We start from the raw sequence: 13,153 nt of genomic DNA, 5'->3' as shown, positions 1-13,153 counted from the left end.
GAGTTCTGTGGGGCAGAGCTGAGTACAGAAACAGAAAGCTGGTCCCATGTGGGCATCTGGATGCATGGACGTGGCCGGACACGTCTGGGATTTCCCCCCACCAGCTGTGCTGTCTGGGCCAGCCTGTGTCCACTCGGCCTCTCTGAGGTCGCTCACAGGATGTTCTTCCCTTCAGCACCACGTCTACCTGTCTCCCTTCCCCAAAGCCCTGTGAGCGCCCCCTGGGGGCAGCCCTGGCTCACTCTACATAGGCCAAGGTGATTTCTCCAGCCTTGCGGTGCACACAAATGCCTGCTCTTGATAAGGTGCAGGTTCAGATCCGCAGTTCTGGGTGGACCGAGTGTCTGGGCAATGCTGCTGCTGGTCTGAGGACCAGGCTTTGAGTAGCACAGGCCGGAACTGGTAGTTCTCATGTCTCCACTTTTCCCTCAAGACCTGACTCCGTTGGTCTGGGGTGAATGCTGGGGGCTAGGATCTCCCCCAGGAGACTCTGGACTGTGAGGATCCTCTCACAGAGCAGGGGCCTGGCCTCGTCTCCTCCCCACGGAGGCTGTTTCTAGCTGTCAACACCCCTGTCTCTCCTCCACCCCGATTTCCAGGCCCTGGACCACAGGGTACGCACCCTGACAGGTGACCTCTCGCTCCGTGAAGACTCCATCGCCAAGCTGCAGAAGGAGAAGCGGGCTCTGGAGGAGCTGCACCAGGTAGAGCTGCTGGCCCTGCCCGGGGCTGGGGTGGAGCTTACAACAGGCCACCTTGCCGGTTCAAACCCCAGCTTTGCTGCTTCTCAGCTGGGGGCTTCAGAGCAGTCAGGGAATCTCCCTAAATCTCAGTGGCCTGGTCAGTGAAGACGGTGTGGTCCCATCTCGCTGCCTTTATTACAGATTTGTGATAAGCAGGGTGACCACGTGATTAGTTCCCAAAGTAGGACAGTTTTGAGAGTGGAAGGTAAGTGGCTAATAATTACACTGACAGCATGAAGCAGGGTGGTCCCAGGCAGTGGTGTCATTAGGGTTGGTGTCATCCCACCTCCCACCCCCCATAGACTTCCTTCTGTACCAGAATCTTTAGTAATGTTTATTATCAATTTTAATCATAGAATAATATATGATAACTATAGTTGTAAATTGCTTAAGTGTAATATATCTTAGATTATATAAATACTAACAATAAAATTGTTTTGTAAAATCTTTCTACATTGAATTACAACATTATTAGTAATTGAGCAGAAGCTTTTTTTATTATTATTTTCCTTTTCCTTTAATTTCTACTTCATTCTCAAAAAATGTATTGATCTAGGTCCACAAATACTAACTACCATAATACTGTAGCTAAAACACCAGAAAATTTGACAAAATTGGCAAATATAAAAACATTGGCAGATACGAAAACAGTGCATGCTAACAGTGCGTGCAGATGAGACCACGTGATTCGAAGCATCACTGTAATTGGGTAATCATGACAGCTCTGACCAGAGCACACGAGAAGATTCAAAAAGTAAAGCAGCATCAAGTTTTAGCCCTGGTGGTGCAGTGGGTGAAATGCTCAATGTTTTTGCTAAACAAAGGGTCAGCGATTCAAATCCACCAGCTGCCCCATGGGAGAAGGAGGTGGTAGTCTGCTTTTGTAAAGACTGACAGCCTGGGAAACCTTATGGGGCAGGTCTGCTCTGTCCTATAGGGTCGCTATGAGTCAGAATAGACTCAATGGCAATGGGTTTGGTTTAGCTTTGTAGGTATATTGACACATGTAAGCTGGCTTACAGAATACGTTTTTGTTGTTATAACTAAAAATAATAAATTTCTGCTGAGATACTGTACCAAAATTTTATAGACAGTCACTTTGGTGCCACCCCCTCTGACTGTCACCTGGAATGGTCCGCACCCCTGTATCCCCTAGTGATGCCACTGGTGCCAGGGAAACTGGGAGGAAGGGTGCAGGGTGCTAAGCAAGGAGCAAGGTGAGTGCATGGTTGTGTCTTGTGAGCTCAAAAGCCCTAGAGACCCTGATGCATCACAAGAACAGGCTACAGGTTCCTGAGGCCATGCGGAGACCCCACACACACTTTCTGAGGACTGCCGTTATGAGTTCAGGCTGCTGCACAGCAAGCTCCAGCTGGCCATGAGTGCTGATGGGGGCAGGGAGCAGAGCTTAGCTCGGGGACCTGAGGTACAAACTGCAGGTAGAACCCCAGAGCCAGCCGGTGGTCCCTTATCCCTATGTTTGCTGCCACCTTGAATCTACAGCAGGTCCCCCAAACTCCTCTCTGCTGCCTTTGGAATGATCTCCCTCGATTGTGATCTCAATCCTATCAGATCACCCACCCCTCCATAAAAACAGTTGCTATGGAGTCAGTTCTGACTCACGGCGACCCAATGTGTCTCGTGCTCCACATGGACCTGTGCTCCACAGCGACTTCAATGGCTGGGTTTTTGGAAGTAGGTCCCCAGGCCTTTCTTCTGTGGTGCCTCTAAGTGGACTCCAACCTCCAACCTTTCAGTTACCAGCTGCGCTAACCGTGTGCACCACCCAGGGGCTCCATCATACAAAAGCCCCTCTCGTTAACACATATTCTGGACTGCCCTCTCACCGTCCTGAAATAAAAGTTGTAAACAATATGACTAATATGTAACTCAAAAAAAAAACAAAAAAAAAACTAATGCCCTTGGATATAAAGGAGAAATAGACTAAGTCATGTGGCTGTCAGGGTGTAGGAGACATGGTAAGCAGGGAGCTCTGAGGACATAGATGCAGGAGGTGCCTGTGGGAGAGGTGGAGACTCAGACAGCCAGGTGGGGCTGCTGCGATTTTGCAAAACAGGACAACTCTCGGTGGTGTGTGGAGTGACAACAGAAATCTTCTCTCAGTTTTCATGGTAGATCATTCTTTAAATATTTAGTGAATGCTAAAGAAGTGCAACGTGTGCAGCTGCATGTAAAGTGGTGCTGGGTTCTAGGTCCAGAGGTTTCAAATGGTTGTTCTACTCCCAGGAGCACCTGAGGGGAGAGGGGGGAGATTTCCCTCAGGTGGGTTGTGGAATTATAATCCTTCATGGTGTCGACTGTCCAGAGCCACAGGGGACATCGAACATTCCTGGGCCCACACACTTGGTGCCAGTGGAACCCCATCGCTGTGACAAACCAGCAGCATCCACAGATTTTCTATGGGCTCCATGGGGAACCAGCCCCTCTGATGAGGACCTCCTAAGGGTCCACCTGCATGGGTCTGCCTGGCCTTGCCAAGCCCCCAAGGCGAACAGGTGCACTGTAGCTGGGTCACCTACTCCCACAGTCCTGGGGCCAGCAGAGAGCCAGGTCTGTTCAACTGCAATGCCCCATGGGCTACACATATGTATCTTTCCTTCCAGAAAACCCTGGACGACTTGCAGGCTGAAGAAGACAAGGTGAATCACCTGACCAAGAGTAACAGCAAGCTTAGCACCCAGATCCACGAGGTGAGGCCCAGGTGCTGGAGCCGCTTCCACAGCTCGGCGGCCAGGTGGACCCCTGGGCTCAGTCCTCACACCAGCTTTGGGCACTGGACTGACACATGCCCCAGGGCAGGAGGCTTTCTGGGAGCCACGGCCAGGGAGCCAGGCTCTGTCCAGCCCCGTACTGCCGCGGACCTCATGTACTCCTCTGCCAGCCCCTCTTGCCTTTCTTGTCCCCACAGCTGGAAGACAACTGGGAGCAAGAAAAGAAGATCCGGGCGGAGGTGGAGAAGGCACGCCGGAAAGCCGAGAGCGACTTGAAGATGACCATTGATAACCTCAACGAGATGGAGCGGTCCAAGCTGGATCTGGAGGAGGTGGTGAAAAAGTATGTCTGCGGGTCCTGCATTTTGCTTCCTAGGGAGTGCCTGGGTGGTGCACACGGTCAACGTGATCGGCTACGAGCCAAAAGGTTGGAGGTCTGAGTCCACCCAGGGTGCCCCAGAAGAAAGGCCTGGAGGTCTATTTCCAAAAATATCAGCCATTGGAAACCCTGTGGAGCAGTTCTACTCTGACACACATGGCGTCACCAGCAGCCAGAACAGACTCAATGGCAACTGGTGGCGTTCCCTGGCTGCTTAAGGATGTGTGTTGAGTGCTCCACACACAGTAAAGTGTGGCCCAAGCACCTGATGTGCCCTGGCCCCGTGACCGGCACAGGGATACAGGGAGCGCCTGGCTTCATGCCATGTCATGCAGACCCAGAGAGATGCCCTAGGAGCCCTGAGGACTAAGCAATGCATCTGCCCCAGGAGTGAGGAGGCCTCACAGAAACATATGAACCGAGATCCCAAAGATAATGAGCAATTGAGGGGATGTTTGTCAATATCATTCTGGCCCCAGCAATTCCTAGGTATAACCCCCAAAAGACTTAAAAGTAGGAACTCAGATAGATAGCTGTGCACTGATATTCATTCAGCCCTACACACAAGGGCCAAGAGGTGAAAATGACGTCCATCGTCTGTTGAGTGGAGAAACAAAACGTGGTCTGTCTGTACAACGGGATGTTAGTCAGCCCCCAAAAGGAATGACGTCCCAATACACGCTTCAACACAGATGAGCCTTGGCAACATTACGCTGAGGGAAATGAGTCAAAGGACAAGTACTGCGTGACCCCACTTACACAAAATATCTGGAAGAGGTGACGGGCACAGAAACAGGAAGTAAGTCAGAGGTTAGCAGGGGCCGGGAGAGAAGGCCCCAGGGAGTTGTTGACTGGCGGGTACAGCGTGCAGGTGATGAAAGCATGGTGGAAACACAGTTGTGACTGCTGTACAACCGTGAGTATAACTGATGCCCCTGAATTGTACACTTCAAATGGTTGAAATGGCAAATTGTGTGCTATATACATCTTATCACAATTTTAAGACATGGATCACTTTGGCAACAATGTGGGGGAGAGATGGAGTGGAGCGAAAGTGGAGGCAGGTGGACAGAGGGGAGGTTCCGCTGTGGTCCGGGTGACAACCTGAACCTCACAGGAGGCAGGCGCGTAGCAGGGAGGATAACTGTGAAGTCGGCTTTACTAAGGCAGTTTTAAAACACCGCAGACTGCTAGGTGGGGTGTGTGCAGCGGAATCCGTATTTCGGCTCATCTCTCCTGTGGCCCACTGTGATTCTGCCCACCCACTTGCTTCCTGGCATCTCAGCCCCCACGAATGGCCTCTGGTCCCGGAGCTCGCACAACAGCAGGGACAGAGCCCTCTGTGAAAAGTTATTTTGGGAAAATTTCTCCCAAAACATCAAAGCATCAATATGATTCTAAAGCTGCTAGAATATGAGCTGCTCTGATGTGGTGATTTCTGTCCAGTTTGTTCTCTGATGTGTCCCTGGAGCCCGAAACCATGTCTGCACGTAGTAGGTGGCCAAGAACAAGTGTGTGGATGAATGAATGAAAGGGTGGGACGCCTGCAGCACAGATTCCAGGGTCTGACTCTCCGCTACCTGTTGCCCCAGAAGGGTGGGGTCGGAGGGGGCACGAGGAGTGGGCCTCGGCAGGTTCCCGACGCCCTCAGCGGCAGCCAGGTGCACTCTCCAGCTTGCTGGAGGTGTGTTCAGGAGACCAAACCTTCTCTTGCAGGCGAGATATGGAAATCAACTCTGTCAACTCTAAGTATGAGGATGAGCAGTCTCTCAACTCCACCCTGCATCGGAAACTAAAGGAGCACCAGGTGTGTCTTGGAGTGAGAAGCCCTGGTGTTGCCATGGTTAAAGAGCTTAAAGTGGTTAAAGGTCGGCTTTGAAGGAACCCACCAGCTGCTCTGCAGGAGAGAGACATAGTGATCTGCTTCCATAAAGTTACAGCCAAGAAAGCCCTGTGGGGCACCTCCACTCTCTCCTACAGGGACACTGAGTCGGAATTGACTCCACAGCAATGGGTTTGGGTTTGCTTTGTTTTTTGACCCCTTTTTGCATGTCAGCAGAGCCAAATCCCAAGTCCCACCATGGCCATGAGGTCCTCCACAATCCAGCCCCTGACCTTGTCACCTCCTTTCCCCCCACCATTCTATCCAGCCACCCTGGCCCCTTGCTGGGTCTCACATATGCCAGGCTCCTTCCTGCCTCTGGACCTCTGCACACGCACTCTGTGCCACTTCTCTCTGCTTGTGACAGTGGCCACACACACTCCCTTCTCTCCTCTCCATCCTAAGAGGCTCACTGGGTGACTTCCTACCTTCACCCAGAAGAGATGATGACCATGGTGTCTGTGTGCTTGTGTGTCTGCTAGGCCCGCATCGAGGAGCTGGAGGAAGAACTAGAGGCCGAGAGGGCGATGAGAGCCAAGGTACCAGAAATGCCTTTACCTCTTCTCAGGTCAAAGCAACCAGGGCAGTGAAAATCCAACCAGAAGCAGAAACTTCCACTCAGGAAACCACCAGAGAAGGACAGGCTTCCTCAGGAGAGGGTCTAGTTGTTTCTTGAGTACCTACTATGTGCTGAGCACTGTGTAGCATGTATGTGTTAATTCAGACACAAGACACAGCGATGCTGCCTACCTGTGGTGCCAGCTGGGAGACAAGAGCTAGTTCCTCCTGGGCTGGGCAGAAGGGCAGCGTCCAAATGGGAACTTGGAGACTGAGTTCAACATGGGGGAGCCTGACATGGGGGAGGAGACTCCTAGCAAAGGGCATAAACAGCCCCTACCTGCACAGGTACAGGGGGCAGAAGAGCGAGCCTGTGTTAGGAGAGCAAGCAGAGGAAGGCGCTTAGGGCGGGGAGCCCAGGGAGGGATGGGGCCAAAGCTGGAGGAAGACAGTTTACAGTGGGGCAGGTGGACATGCGTTACTGAGATATGGGGTTCCAGAGTCAGCCAAAGTGGGCTTAGGATGCTTAGGGTATTAACACCACCCAGTGCAGGGAGAAGGAAGGACAGCGTCCTTCACTGAGCGGGCGGGGTGGCAGGGCCACCCAGCACAGGCACACACCCCACCTCACAGACACAAGGCAGGAATGGCTAAGACAAAGGGGTTATGGGTGGTTTAATTGTACGACTTTCTCTCCCAAACGTGCCCCAGGTGGAGAAACAACGCAGCGACCTGTCCCGCGACCTCGAGGACCTCAGCGACAGGCTGGAGGAGGCTGGTGGAGCCACGTCTGCTCAGGTACGCCTCTGGGGGGGCAGGGACCCAGGCCTGCCTTCAAGGGGATGTCCCACTTGAGCAGGAGATAAAGCCCAGTTCCTTCTTGCTGAAGTTTCCTGGGGCAAACTTGAGGAGACATTGAGGAAGAGAGACCAGGCCTGTGAGGAGCTAAGTGGGTCCGCTTTGTTCTGGGCTCAGTGGGGTTGATGGACACAGGGGTGACCCAGGGGCACCCAGCCGCTAAGGCCATTTGGTCCCGCCCCACCCAGATTGAGCAGAACCGCAAGCGGGAGGCTGAGCTGCTGAAGCTGCGGCGTGAGCTGGAGGAGGCGGCCTTGCAGAGCGAGGCGACGGCCTCCACCCTGCGCAAGAAGCACACAGACACCGTGGCCGAGCTGACGGAGCACGTGGAGAACCTACAGCGGGTCAAGTCCAAGCTGGAGAAGGACAAGCAGGTCATGAAAGCAGAGATTGACGACCTCAACGCCAGCATGGAGAACATGCAGAAGTCCAAGGTGAGGGAGCTGCCCTGCCCCCAGACCTGTTCTGGATTTTCTCAAGGGGGCCGGGATGAATCCATCACAGACCCTGCCCGCTGCTTGTGTAAATGTGGCCGAGTTACAAAACCTAACTGTGCCTCAGTTTCCTCATTTGTCAAACGGGGATAATAAGACCCCTACTTCACAGCACTATGGGAGCTAGAACAGCCCTTGGCACATAAGAAAAGTTCAATAACTTAGTGATTATGACTGTTATTACATCATCATGACATGTCCTCTAGGGGTAAGAGAGATGACAAGCACGTAAATTGCCACAATTAAAGAAAACGTGTATTAGAGTTCTCCAGAGAAACATAACCAATAGGGTAAACATATACATAATATATACACACACATATATATATATATATATATATATATACACACACATATATATATATGTATGTAGGGAGCTCTGGTACCATAGTGGCTAAGACACTTGCCTGCTAACCAGATGGCTGGCAGTTCAAACCCACCAGCCACTCCTCGGAAGGAAGGTTGGGCAATCCTACTTCCGTAGTGATACTGCCTCGGAAACCCAAGGAGGGGTCGCTATGAGTCGGGGCCGACTCGACGGCACATAACAACAACAACAACAATATGTATGTATGTATACCTTAAGGAGCTCTGCTGGCACAGTGCGTAAGGTATTTGACTGCTAACCAGAAAGCTGGTGGTTCAAACCCACCAGCCACTTTTTGGGAGGAAGATGAGGCAATCTACTTCCATAAAGATTTACAGCCTTAGAAACCCGACAGGGGTCGCTATGAGTCAGAATCGACTCAATGGTAATAGGTTTGGTTTCAGTTTTATATACACATACACATACACACACACACACACGAGCTCTCATGTGCAGTGGTGTAAGCATTTGGCTACTAATCAGAAGGTTTACGGTTCAAACCCACCAGCTGCTACATGAGAGAAAAATGAGGCAATCTGTTTCCGTAAAGATTTACCACCTTGGAAATCCTATGGGGCAGTTCTATTCTGTCCTAAAGGGTTGCTGTGAGTCAGAATCAAGTCAATGGCAGGCTAGAAACTCCAGTAGGATGTCTATGCTGCCATCTTAGGGCAGAGTTCCTTCTCTCCAGGAAACGTGTGTTTGCTCCTAAGACATTCAACTGAATGGATGAGGCCCATACACATTATCAAGAATAACCACCTTGGCTTAGTTGACTGTAAAGGTTAGTCACATCTACAGAATACCTTCCCAGCTCCCCTAGAGTCGGATCTGATCAAAGAATGGGCTCCCGCAGCCCAGCCAAGCTGACATATAAAAGTAAGCATCACACACAACAAAGAAAGTCAAGTAGACGGTTCAACATGCATGTGTGAGCACCTGTCGCATGAAAAGCCCTGTGTGACTCTGGGCAGGGGGCTCCATGCCCCAGGGGTCCTCATTCTAGCCAACCACAGTGTTCCCAAACTTCAGACCCTCTGGAGGCCTCTTCTTACTTCTGCAGACCTCTGCACTAATGTCAGTATTTCCTCCTGAATTGTGTGTTCTTACTGGGTGTGGCCCACAGGGGTCTGGAGAGGCAACAAAGGCTGATGAGCCAGAGGGTGAAGGGCTGGGTTCATGATGATGATCAGTGAGACATTTGACGGAAACAGGGACAGTTCGGCTTTGCATTCTAGAAGGACTAGACATGGCAGCCGGGGGCCATGCCTGAATGGGGCATGGCGCCAATCCCCGTGGGGATCCTGAGGGCTTGTCCCCACCCTGGGTTCATTCCTCCCGAGCAGGTGAACGCCGAGGCCCACGTCCGTAAGCTGGAAGATAGCTTGTCGGAAGCCAATGCCAAGGTAGCTGAGCTGGAAAGAAACCAAGCGGAGATCAACGCTATCAGGACCCGCCTCCAAGGTGCGCTCACGCCCCCTCCCATTGCAGCCCCTTGAGGAAGAGTACGTAGAAATGAGTCAGGTTCCTACAAGGAGTCTGAACGAAAATACCTGGGTCGCCACCCTGGAGCATGCATCTCCTTGTGATGAGACTGAACTCGCCCCCTGAGGATTCCAGGAGTCCCTGGGCAGTGCAAATGGTTAGTGTGCTCAGCTGCTAACCAAAAGGCTGGGAGTTCGAGTCCACCCCGAGCACCTCAGCAGAAAGGCCTCGTGATGGACGCCCAAAAACTCTGCAGAGAGCAGTTCTGCTCTGACGCACAGGGCCTGCCATGAGTCGGAATCCACTTGATGGCAACTGGTTACAACTGGCTGGGTATTGGAAGCTCTGTCTTCACGCTGTAAAGCAGGAAACACCATCCAAACATGCTCATATCACGTCTCAACCGCCCGGTGACGTCAGCAGGAGGGTCATCCGTGCAGGAAAAATACAATTTTCAACCCTTTTAAAAGGTGACTCACATACTAACATGAAGTGAACACATGTCAAAGATGGATTTAACTCATTAGTAAGAGAACCAGAGAATTAGTAAGGCTGCCTTAAAAGAGCTTTTTTTTTTTTTTTTTAAATTTTGATTTGGGTGAAAGTTTACACAGCGAATTCACTTTCCATACAGCAGCTCACATACACTTTGTCTCATGACATTGACTGCAATTTCCACACTGCAACAGCTCCCCCTCCCACTTCCTTCCGATAGTTACCTCTTCCCCGTGTCCTTCCCTCCATGCACTCCTGCCCTCTGAGCTGTCTCCCTGTGCATACACAGCCCTTCTATTCTCCTGTGATTGATCTCTCCAAGGAGTGTATCTACCCAATGTAAACGTCCAGCTCGTATGCCTGTCTTTTGTTTGGCTGGAAGCCAAAGGAGTGGGTTCAATTCCAGACCTGAAGGGCAACTAGGGGCCGTAGTCTCAGTGGTTCCACCAGGCTCTATCAGACCAGGAAACCTAGTTCCTCTTTTTTTTTTTTTCCAAAGAGCTTTTTAAGGGCCAGAGATTTACAGTCAGGGAATGAACGCTAAACTGCTCAATGAGATGCAAAGCCAGTTAAAGTCCTAGAGGACCATAACACTGTAACTTCTGGCTCTTCTGGATTTTTGGGTTTTGTTTTGTTTTGTTTTGTTTTCTTATCAGAAGAAATCCATCACTAGGACAAAAATAATTTGCAGCTTATCAATATACAAGCTAACATCTACCTTCATGGAGGCTAGGCCCCAGTCAAACAAAGCTGCATTCCCTTAGAGAATTAAAGGAATTGGAGTGAAGACCTTAGATGGGCCTGTTAGGGAGCTCTGATGGCAAAGTGGGTAGGACGTTTGGTTGCTAGCTAGAAGGTCAGTTTAAACTCACCAGCTGCTCCACAGGAGCAAGACAAGGCAATCTACTTCCATAAAAACTGACAGCCTTGGGAACCCACTGGAAGTTACTGTGAGTGAAAATCAACTCGATAGCAGTAGATTTAGGGTTTTTGTTTTTGTTTTTGTTTTAGATGGGCCTGTTCGATTGGGCTCTGAGATGATGAACTAGCAGGCATCCTTTTGCCTTATTTTCTACACTTTGAACACTTTTAAAAATCAATACCCCCATACAGAAATGCTGTCTGTCCTGATGGAGGTGTGGGTTGAACAAGTTTATGCATTTGCCCAAAATAATACCAGTGTGCAATGAAGATCTCTGAATTTCACAGCCTATCGATGGTAACCCAATAAAACATATTCTGTATATATTTAAAAGATCAATACCCCCATTTGATGCATAAGAAAATTGAGGCCCAGTGAGATGAAGTGACTTGCCCAGGACCACAGAACTAATGGCTTACAGAATAGAATTGGAAACTTTTGCCTCCACTTTGGCTCCTGAGCCTCTTCCTGGCCTCTGGCAAAGATTTCACAAAGGACCTGAGTGGAGGTTCCACAACTGTTAGAGTCTACGAAGAGAACACTCTGGGCCCCACTGATTGCTCCAAACTCCTTTGCTGAATCTCCTGATGGTTAGGGCAGGGGCTGGGTGGGGGAGTGATCACTATCTGGGTCTCTGACCGCATGCAGGTCACCTGGATGTCGGCGACCTCGTGCCTGCTCCCCTCGTGGGATCACTTAGTTTGAGCGGCCAGTTTGGTGGCTCACTGTGGTGCTTCCCAGCAGGCCATCTCAGTTGGCCAAGCCGCCATACTGACTAAGTCCTTTGGGAGCAACACCCTGGGGGACTGAGTTCTGGCTGGGGAGCCAGTTCTTCTGATATTTCTTCCTATTCCCTTCCAACCCAGCTGAAAACAACGAAGTGCATCGTGAATATGAAGAATCCCAGAGCCGCCTCAACCAGATCCTGCGGATAAAGACATCTCTGACGTCGCAAGTGGACGATTACAAGAGGCAGCTGGATGAAGAGTCGAAGGTGTGTGTGTGTGGGGGGGGGAGGCCAAGCTACCTCCATAAAAAATGTTATAAGATGAAGAAGGACCGTGAAAACCATCCGATAAAATAGCAAGTAAAACCCTAACTACCAAACCAAAGGATGCCATGTGCGAGACTAAAGAAGATGCCAGAAGAAGACACGGAAAATAAAACCCCAGTGGTTTAGATGGCACTAGGTGTCGTCTTCTCCCCTTTACTTGCGGTCGCTGTTGGTTCAATGTTAGGTCTTCTGAGCGATGGCGCTGGGGGCCGGGCCGAGCCTCTGGGGCTCTGACAGGCTCGTCCCCACAGTCTCGCAGCACTGCAGTGGTGAGCCTGGCCAACACCAAGCACGACCTGGACCTGCTGAAGGAGCAGCTGGAGGAGGAGCAGGGCGGGAAGTCAGAGCTGCAGCGCCTCGTGTCCAAGCTCAACACGGAGGTGACCACCTGGAGGACCAAATACGAGACTGACGCCATCCAGAGGACCGAGGAGCTGGAGGAGACCAAGTGAGCGCCACCTGCTGCTGGGGGGGCCGGGCGGGCAGGCAGGTCCAGGCATCCCAGGCCAGGAGAAGCAAGTCCACAGGACCTTCTTAGGATGAGGAAGTGTCCCACTCATCAGAATACCCCCTGACACACCAGCCAGCCCTCTGCTCCCATTGTTACCTACCTAGATGTGCCTGAGTTCCCTTCAAGGGGTCAGGAGCTGGTGACCTCCACCCCCAGGCAGGGCCTCTTGCCTGTGATGGGCTTAAGAAGCATCTGCAGGCCTTGCTGCAAAGCGGGGGGCCGTTCAGTGGGTCTGGGGCGATGCCAGGGGGACACTGACCATGCTCAGCGGCAGGGTCTGGCTCTGCCGGCTCATCAGCTCTGTGTAAACACCCAAGTCCTCGAGCTTTCCTCCACATCTGCGACAGGACATCCTGCTCCAGGGGGCTGAGGAAATGAGGCCAAGCACATGCGAACGTGGCTTCTAGCCACTCTGGCACAAGCGGCTGGCTTGGATGCCCGTGGCCCCCACATCCAGGAAGGCTCTGTGTGTGAGCCCCTTTGGCCCAGCCTGCTTACCTGTCCCTTCTGTGCACTGGACATTCCAGTGACATAGCAACAAGCACAGTGCCTTCCAGCTGCCCCGACTCTTGAGCCTAAATCTCCTTCCTGTAACTTCCACCCCGGCCCTCTCACTCTTCAACTGAGGGCTGCTGGAGCTGCTGGGTCCCCCCGAAGGCTCTTCCTCATCAGC

At 51.6% G+C, this 13,153-nt stretch overlaps 1 protein-coding gene across 1 annotated transcript in view; it reads left to right on the top strand.

Moving 5' to 3' along the window:
* LOC103197055 (myosin-16) overlaps positions 1-13,153 on the top strand; it is a 64,208-nt gene that overhangs the window by 35,928 nt on the left and 15,127 nt on the right. The window contains exons 23-32 of the mRNA XM_007940903.1: positions 600-704; positions 3,368-3,454; positions 3,673-3,818; positions 5,571-5,661; positions 6,219-6,275; positions 7,006-7,092; positions 7,341-7,586; positions 9,360-9,477; positions 11,782-11,909; positions 12,221-12,417. Coding sequence (XP_007939094.1) covers positions 600-704; positions 3,368-3,454; positions 3,673-3,818; positions 5,571-5,661; positions 6,219-6,275; positions 7,006-7,092; positions 7,341-7,586; positions 9,360-9,477; positions 11,782-11,909; positions 12,221-12,417 — 1,262 coding nt within the window. The remainder of the gene's footprint in view (positions 1-599; positions 705-3,367; positions 3,455-3,672; positions 3,819-5,570; positions 5,662-6,218; positions 6,276-7,005; positions 7,093-7,340; positions 7,587-9,359; positions 9,478-11,781; positions 11,910-12,220; positions 12,418-13,153) is intronic.

This window comes from Orycteropus afer, unplaced genomic scaffold, assembly GCF_000298275.1.
Source record: "Orycteropus afer afer isolate SDZICR_OR568_19922 unplaced genomic scaffold, OryAfe1.0 scaffold00006, whole genome shotgun sequence".
In the NCBI taxonomy this organism is placed as follows: Eukaryota; Metazoa; Chordata; class Mammalia; order Tubulidentata; family Orycteropodidae; genus Orycteropus; species Orycteropus afer.
Note: the sequence above shows the minus strand (reverse complement) of the source record. Positions and strands in the feature narration are given on the sequence as shown.